Source organism: Echinops telfairi, unplaced genomic scaffold (assembly GCF_000313985.2).
Source record: "Echinops telfairi isolate 266 unplaced genomic scaffold, ASM31398v2 ScPeMD7_70;HRSCAF=299, whole genome shotgun sequence".
Classification (NCBI taxonomy): domain Eukaryota; kingdom Metazoa; phylum Chordata; class Mammalia; order Afrosoricida; family Tenrecidae; genus Echinops; species Echinops telfairi.
In genome coordinates this window covers 48,690,889-48,699,958 of record NW_022103968.1, presented here as the reverse complement: position 1 = coordinate 48,699,958, position 9,070 = coordinate 48,690,889, and the positions used below count along the sequence as shown (strand labels likewise).

The window sequence follows — 9,070 nt, the reverse complement described above, 5'->3', positions numbered from 1 at the left end:
GCTTTCAGGACAAGAATGACAAGTAAACACACACACACTTTTGAAAGAGTTGGGGAAGAACATCTGACCACATCAACACCGTTAGAGCACACTGGTCACATTACAACGCAGGTTGGCAACGTTTTCTGTAAAGGAGCAGGAAGTAAGATTTCTGAATTTGAGAGCTACCTGTCTTTCTGGCAACTACTCATCTGTTGCTGTTAACACAAAATAGTAAGTAATAGAATGAGCATGATTGTGCTCTAATAAAACTTTATTTATGACCTTTGAATATCAATTGCCATGTGTCAGGAAATAGATATATTCTACGCATTTAAAATTTAAAGACAACTGGTAGCTCACAGGCCCTGACGATCAGGCAGTGGGCTGACTGGTTTGACCTGCAGATGACATCTGTCCACAGGCCACAGTGAGCCAGCCATTCACACACGTGTCACTTTCTATGTGATGCAAGACAGGTCGATCATGGTCTAGAGATGTTGGAGACTTGCTTTCTAAGCCTCTCGTTTTTAAAAGTTACACTAGGCATAATCTCCACTTTGGGGACAAATATCACCACGAGAGGAAACAATATTTTAGGAAAAAATACCATTCTCTAGGTAAAGCAGGAGGCGGGGACCGTGGGTTAAGAAGCAGTGAGTTAAGCACAGGTAGACTAGTGAGAAGTACTGCTAAGCCCAAGGGTGGTTGGAAGACACTAGCCGCTCCACGTAAGACAGAGGCAGGCAGTTTCCTTCCACAGTGACGTACAGCTTCAGAAACCCTATCGAGCAAGTCTACTCTGTCCTACAGGATTGCTATAAGTTGAAATTAACATCTGTGGGTAGTTAAGATAAAAACAAATCTTTCATTTGAAAACAAAATGTGAAAACATGGAAACTAACCATATATTAAAATTTTATTCTATGCATAATTTTAGTTATGCATATGAAATATGCATAAATTTGGTACATAATTCTTTTAGTTTTGCTTTAGGAAAACAAAAAGACAATGAGGAAAGCTTATAAAATTCTCAGTCCCCTTTAAAAAGATGCAACTAAAACCAGAAATCATTTGTATGTATAGCTACATCGACTGTGAATACAACATGAATCCTACCTAGGAATTAAAATTTACCTAGGTCAGTGCTGGGTTTTTTTGTTTTTTGAAATATACAATTACATCATAGAACATTGGCTCCTATAATTTGGAACAATTTTCTAAAGCAAATTCCTACTTCCATAATATAAAGAAGAAAAATCTTTCCATAGTCATCATCCAGTATAAAAAGTTCACAGTCTGATAAAGGTAAATGATTCACTGCTGCGTTTGCATGGATTCATTTTGCTCCTCGTAGTTCCCAAACCAAAAATACATTTAGCAAGAAACGTACATTTGTTTGAGTTAAAAAAAAAAGTATTGAAACAGCATGCATTAAAAATTGGCAAAAGTCCATGAGCTTAAAGGAAAAGGAATTGAATATAAAACGTTTGTCAACTTTATCCTTTCAGTTTTACCAACAGCTTCAAGCATTGAGACCTAATGGTTTGTTGCGCCTCTCTCCCCATGATCTGATAAACACAACCCCATCTTGTATTTGATCACTGCGCACTGTCATCTTTTGTTCGGTTCTTCTTGTTCGGTACTGTGCGACGTACAAGGTCATTTCTTCCAACTTCAATCATTTGTGCTTCCCATGATTTCATTTCATTATCGTAACGAATTTTATCATCTTTAGCAAGCTGAATATATATCTGAGGAAAAGCGAAATTTTTAAAATATTAGAGAATAATCTTTGCAATTCATTTATGGAATGCCTTCATATAGAGGATACGTTCCCAGACTTATTTGGCCAACCACCCTCCCTTTTCAGAAAAAAAATTACTCAGTGCTGGCCTTGCAATGATACACTTTTGTATCATGGTCCGAAATACAATGGAGGTATCTGCTCTTGCAGCACCCCGGGAATGTCCCAGCACCCCGATACAGATTCTAGAAATGACATTATTGCTGTAGGACAGGAGAAGCAATGACCCAAGGAAAGGTTTTCGAGGTAAAGCTGTTGCCCTTTTCGGGAGGTGGGAAGGGAGCAGAGGAAGAGTGTGGTCATCGCTGTGCCCTAGTGAACGCGTGAAACCTATAGGCGGCCACAATTATCGTTTAAGTGTTAACTTCATTTTCAGTCCAAACTCCAAGAGAAAAGCACAACTGATTCTAAAATGACAGTATTTTCACTATTCTAACTGTGTTAACATGATTGTTTCCACTACAAGAAAAGGGCCTGCCCTCACATATTCTGACACTTGAGACTAAAAACTGTAATACTTACTTGCTTTTGAGAACTAGACAGATTTTTCCAGTTTTCATTCACAGTTTTCAGCTTTGCCTGTAAGACAACGTATGTGTAAGCCACTGATCAAAGTTATTTTTCTTTTATTCCAACAACCAAAACTCAGGCATAAAGAATGAAAGGAAAGTCTCATCAAATCTTCACATCTTTCCTCTCTAAATAAAAACTATTAAACTGTTAAAATTTATAAAAATAAATCAAATGAAGATACTTATCACTATTATAGTGAAATATATGCAACAAAACATGAGACGGTTTCAGTAAGTTCATGAAAACTTCCACTCTCTTCATTCCATTTTCCCACAAAGTTTTTGAAGCCCCCTGTATTTGCGAATTCAAAGGTTTTTCCCTTGTACAATTCATGATATTGACTGTATTTACCCTGCTGTGCCTTCACCACAACTGTCTCCATGAGCAGAAGGCTCAGGGTCCCTCCTAGCCCTGGTTAGCAACTCATAAACGGTGCTTTCAATACAGTTGCCTGGTTCTTCCAAGTGGGATATATTACTTGCTCATTTGAGACGGATTTTTTCACGAGGTATAACATTCTCGAGGTTCCTCATGCTCTAGCATGCATCAGCATGCCCAAACCAAACTCACTGCCATCAAGTCACTTCCAACTGAGTGACCCTGTACAATAAGGGTAGACTGTGGATTTCAAAAACGACAAACTTTTACGGAAGTAGAAAGCCTCATCTTTCTCCTGTGGAGTGGCTGGTGGGTTTCAACTGCTAACCTTGAGGTTAGCAGCCCAATGTGTGACCTACTACAACACCGGCATGCATTCACCAGTTGGTCAACATTCCGATATGGTTCCACCTTTTCACTATTGTGAACAGTGCTGCAATAAACACTGGCATACAAGTTTCTGTTTGAGCTTCTGCCTTCAATTCTTTTGGGTATAATATGCCTAAAATTGGAACTGCTGGGCCATTATGAGTCTAGCAATTTGAATCTTTTTTTTTTTTGTAGTTTATGCTTTTGGCACAAGGTGTAAGAACCATTGTTAAAAATGAAGTCAAAGTATTGCCTTTGTTTTCTAGTAAGAGATTCATGGGTTTAGTTCTCACATTCGGGCTTTTAATTTTCATATATAATGTAAAGTATGAGTCCAGTTTCATGTGGAAATCCAGTTGTCCCAGTATCATTTATTAAAGAGGTTGTTCTTTCCTCCACTGAATAGACTCACACTCTTGTTGAAAATCAGCATATGGGTCTACTTAGGGACTTCCAATTCTTTTCCACTGGTGTAGTAATATGTGTATCACTATAACAGTATTGATCTGCTTTGACTATACCAGCTTACAGAATTCTTTGAAAAGGGAAACACGTCTGCAAAAGCAGCTGCTGGAAATTTTGATGGAGACTACATCGAATCTCTAGATTCCTTTGGGTAGTAGGGCCCTCTTAACAATACTAAGTCTTCCAGTCCATGAACATGGAATGCCCTCTCATTTACTTAGGTTTTCTTTAATGTTAGTAATGTTTTATCATTTTGTTCGCAGCCCAACTTGTAACCACTTGACCACAAGGACCACTATTTTTTATCATTTTGCATGTACAAATCTTTCACCTTCCTACTTAAATGTCTGCATTTTTACTGTTTTAATTTATTCCTAGTTTATTTAGATGCTACTGTAAATGAACTATTTTCTTAACTTCCTTCTCAGAACGCTCATTGCAAATTCATAAAAATCTGCCTTTTGTTGTGCTGACATTATACCTGCCACTCTGCTAAATTCATTTTTATCTGTGGGGGGGTGTAGTAGTTACATAATCTGTCAATTTGAGATTAAGAGTGAAGGGGGGGGTTAGCTTGTCAATCAGGTTGCAGTTTGATGACCTCATTTGGGGGACACTAAGGAGATAAATAGCACCCTGGAGGCGGGACACACACTCACTCCCTGGGAGACATTCCTTCTGACAAGATAAATGGAGCTCTACTATATCCCTGGGAGCTGGAGGAGCCATGTGGAGACCCCTGCCAGCGCTGAAATGCTTTTACCGCCACTGGATCCACAAGACTTTCCACCTGCTGGCCTGTGATCATCTTGTGTTCAACATTACTGCATGGCTGTGTAAGTCCAAAGAGGAATTTATGGTCTACTACTGGACATTATGGGCCAATATCGGACTTATTGACTTGATCTGGCCTGGGCTGAGATGTTTTCTCAATATTCAAGTGCTGTATATAAAGCTCTTTGTGATTCACATGAGTCTCCCTGGATGTTTCTCTAGTCTACCCAGACTAACACAGGAGGTTTCCTATGTACCGTCTATACTCAAGAATCAGCCGACCAGAATATAAACCAAGGCACCTAATTTTACCACAAAAAACTGGGAAAACTTATTGACTAGAGTATAAGCCTAGCTGGGAAATGGAGCAGCTACTGGTAAATTTCAAAATAAAAATAGATACCAATAAAATTACATTAATTGAAACATCAGTAGGTTAAATGTTTTTGAATATTTGTTTCAAAGAAAAACAGTACAATAAATGTACAAATGTGCTTTACATAATTGATGTATGTACGGATTGTGATAAGAGTTGTATGAGCCCCTAATAAAATGATTTTAAAAAAAGAAAAAGAAACAATAGTAAACTAGCTCTGTAAGTGAAAAAGAGGGTCAACAAAAACAATATGGTACTAACAATAACTATACACGCTGTTACTGCACGCGCTGCATTACTACATGTACACAACACAGCTTGTATAGTTTGAGGCCTAACGCAGGCTGATGATATTACAGAATGTGATGACATGACTGCATAGAGCAGCCTGTTAGGGCTCATAATATACACGTTGCATTGTGCACGCACTGCGTTATTGCATGTGCTGCATTACTGCATATGCAGCGTTACCAAGTATGTATGAGAAGTGCTAACACAACACATGCAGTAACACAGGGCGTACACAGGATGTATATTATGAGCCCTAACGTAGGCTGCTCTATGCAAGTATAGTCAACACTGGGTCCAGATAGGGGTTAATAAGAAAATAAAAAATAAAACATAGCAGACTAAGTGCTGTAAACAAACATACTGTATATCTAAGACGAGAGATATAGGGAAACTTGTATTCAGCAATGCTTGGACGGAGCAAGGGGGCGTGACCAAGCACGGGTAAGACTGTAAAGGCTACGTCATTGGTCACAGCCCTGGAGAAGAGCGGCCCTATCTGACATTGATCTGACAAGGATGCGGTGCGTCCAAGGACCAGCACACAGAAGCGGGCAGGTTCTCGCCCAGTACCGCACGGTGGACAACACCGAGGCTGCTGGCGTGCAGGAGAAAGGAAGAGCGGCGACATCAGCAACCATCGGACCACCCACAGAGGTTGCAGGTGCCCGCAGATGAGCCAGAGATCGGAGAACTGTTTAAGTGGGACCCTCACTGGAGTATAAGCCGAGGGGGGCTTTTCCAGCATAAAAAACGTGCTGGAAAAACTCGGCTTACACACGAGCATAGACAGTATCTAGAATTATGTGTTTACTTCATCCTTCCCATCTTTCATTGCTTTTTCTTACCAATTGCTCTGGCTAGGACTTCTGGTATGGTAACCAGCATTGCTAAGAATAGGCATGCTTGCCTTGTTTCTGATCTCGAGAAAACCTCTTGTTCTCCTCCAAATTTGCTGTTAGCTGTGTGTGTCATAAGTACCTGTGTGAGACTGAGGATCATCCTTTCCAGTCTGAGTGTTTGGATTTTGTCAAATGTCTTATCTGTTGTCATTGAGGTGACAATGTGACCTTTCCATCGTAGTGTCTTACTACACTGCTTGGCTGATTTTCCAGTGTTGAATCATCCTTACTTTTTTAGATAAATTGAACTGGCTCAAGGTGTTAAGTCAAAAAGTACTGTTAGTATTGTTCTAAATTATACATGCACAGGTTTATTCTAAACAAACCATGCCTAAACACTTCTCTGAAATCAGTGCATGGCTGCAAACATGTTCTCTCAGTAATATGAGGGAATTTCAAAATGTGGGTGAAAAAAAGATTGATTTTTTTTCCCATGAACTTTTTGAGAGACTCCGTGAATACTTGTCTGTGTTGCTAGGATGCCTTACAAAAATCCAATCAAAACAGTGGCTTCCAAGGGGATCTGCTGAGCCAGTTACATTTAAGGCAGCAAAGTTGGCTCAAAGGTTATGGAGACCGGTTTGGGGGATTTGAAATGGATAATCTTACAGGTTTTCTCAAAGAATATAGGGTGATCACAGGGATTTACTAAGATTAGCTTTACGAAAACTGAAAATTGGTGAGAAAAGAGCCATGAAATTTATGCCAATTCATTTATTTTCAACCCCACAATGCACCTGCTCATTCTTTGCGGGTAGGAAGGGCTGTCCTAGCAGAATTCCATGGGGAAACATCACTCCATTTATTCGACAGCCCTAGTCTTATCCTCTTACATTCCTTTTTCTCTCCTAAGAACATTTAAAAGGAATATAATTTCAGTCCCTCAAGGATGCCAAAACTTCCGTTTTAGCATGCTAAATCAAAAATTACTTTGGGGAAGAGTTAAGGTGATAAATACCACCTTCGGACGTGTACGTGAGGGAGAATATGCCACCAGAAGAGCTTCATATATTGATATTTTTTGTTTTAATCAAGCTTTCTTTGATTTTGTAGTATCTTCTTTATTTTCCCTCAAAATTCTTTTAATATTATGATTTCGTTTGCTAGTATATTTTGAAGGATTAGACATTCATAAGGGATCTTGGCCTAGTTTTCTTGCAGGATCTTTTGTCTGGCTTCAATAGGAGGTGATTGCTAGTCCAATGAATGAGTTAGAACATGTTTCCTCCTCTTCTATTTTTTGAGAAAGTTTAGGAAGGATTGAAACCTTTCTATAAATCTTTGTTACCAATCAGTTCAATGAGCCATGATATAATGTTTAAAACCTTAAAGTCTTTAAAAACCAAAAATACCCCTAATGGCTTTTTAAAACAAAACAATTGTGACTCAGTGATGTTTCCCTTAGAGCAATGAGCGGCTTTAAAGTGCTGACCTGTGTTAGCAGCTCAATGGATAACCCACCCCCATCCCTCCCCATGGGGCTCTTAGAACAACAGTTTACCTTCACTAGAAAAAGAAGGTCTGCCTAGGGCCGGCACTCTTCTAAAACCTATGGACAAGGAGTCAAATGGAAAATAGCAATTCAACTGCTTAGACGGAAAACTTAGATGGCAGTGAGTTTGTTTTAATGGGAGATGAACAACTTGGAAAAGGAGAATGAACAATGGCTTCACACCTCAAAGTAGTAGTCAGTGAACTGAATTACAGTGAACCCTCGCCACTTTGCGCTTCGACTTCCGCGGCTTCACTCTATCATGGTTTTTGCGTAACAGCGCATGCTCTGTCATTACTGCCACTGATTGGCTCATACTGTACATGCTTGATGCCATAAATAATATAATAAATAATTAATGATAATTGTAACGTCCAAAATGTTTTACTGTATTTTCCCTTTTTCGTTTAATAAATTGGGTAACACGAGTGTAATGGTGACCAAAGGGTGTTTTTTCATGTCCTCTATGCTCTAACTACGAAAATATTTGATTTACAAATAAGGAATCCTACTTCGCGGAATTTCATTTATCATGGTAGGGTCTAGAACCGATTAACCGCGATAAACGAGGGTTCACTGTATACATGTGGAAATTATTGTATGTTCTGCTGTATTTACTAACAACAAAATATATTCTAAAAACAAAAACATGTCACCTGTTTTTTTGATACCAATTTAGTCTCTTCCCTTAGGAGTCTGTGTGATCATCTATTTCTTTTTGAATCCATGTAGGAAGTTTATGTTCATAGGAATTTATCCATTTCCCTTACATGATGTTCATTTGCTAGTGTACAATTGTTTAAACTATTTTCTTATGATCCTTTGTATTTCTGTAAGCTAGGTTGTCCCTATTTCATTCCTAATTTTAGGTATATCGTCTCTTCAATCTAAGGAGTTCTGGTGGCTATGAATGGAGCTACTAGCCCCACGGTCAGCAGTTCAAACTCACCAGTTACCGACAGGATAAAGATGAGGCTGTCTGCTCCCATCAAGATTTAAAGTCTCAGAAACCCAAGAGGTAGTTGTACTTTGCCCAACACAGTTGCTGAGTCTGAAATGACCGGCAGCAAGTTTGCTTTTGATGTCAGTCTAGCTAAGAGCTTGCAAATGTTATTGATCTTTTCAAAATACCAACTTCTGGTTTCATTGATCCTATTGTTTTTCTATCTTAAAAAAAAATCATTTTATTTCAGGCACGTTCAACTCTTGTCACAATCCATACATACATTCATTGGGTCGAGCACATGTGTATATTAATTGCCCTCATTCCCAAAACATTTGCTTTCTACTTGAGCCCTTGGCATCAGCTCATTTTTCCCCTCCCTCCCAACCCCCTCTCCCCTCCCTCATGAACCCTTGATAATTTATCAATTATTATTACTTTGTCATGTCTCACACTGTCCGACATCTCCCTTCATCCACTTTTCTGTTGTCCGTTCCCCAGGGAGGGGGTTATATATAATTGGTTCCCCTTTTCTACCGCACCTTCCCTCCACCCTCCTGATATCACCACTCTCTGCACGGTCCTGAAGGGATCATCTGCCCTGGATTCCCTGTGTTTCCAGTTGCTATCTGTACCAGTGTACATCCTCTGGTCTAGCCAGATTTGTAAGGTAGAATTGGGATCATGATAGTGGAGGGAGGGGGTAGGAAGCATTTAAGAACTA

The 9,070-nt window shown here is 39.3% G+C and overlaps 1 protein-coding gene across 1 annotated transcript in view; it reads right to left on the bottom strand.

Annotated features, from left to right (window-relative positions):
- Positions 1–880: 880 nt before the first annotated feature.
- Positions 881–9,070, bottom strand: part of TFAM (transcription factor A, mitochondrial) — a 23,535-nt gene continuing 15,345 nt past the window's right edge. The window contains exons 6-7 of the mRNA XM_004701371.2: positions 2,309–2,365; positions 881–1,733 (exon numbers count right to left, since the gene is read on the bottom strand). Coding sequence (XP_004701428.1) covers positions 1,581–1,733; positions 2,309–2,365 — 210 coding nt within the window. The 3' untranslated portion in view covers positions 881–1,580. The remainder of the gene's footprint in view (positions 1,734–2,308; positions 2,366–9,070) is intronic.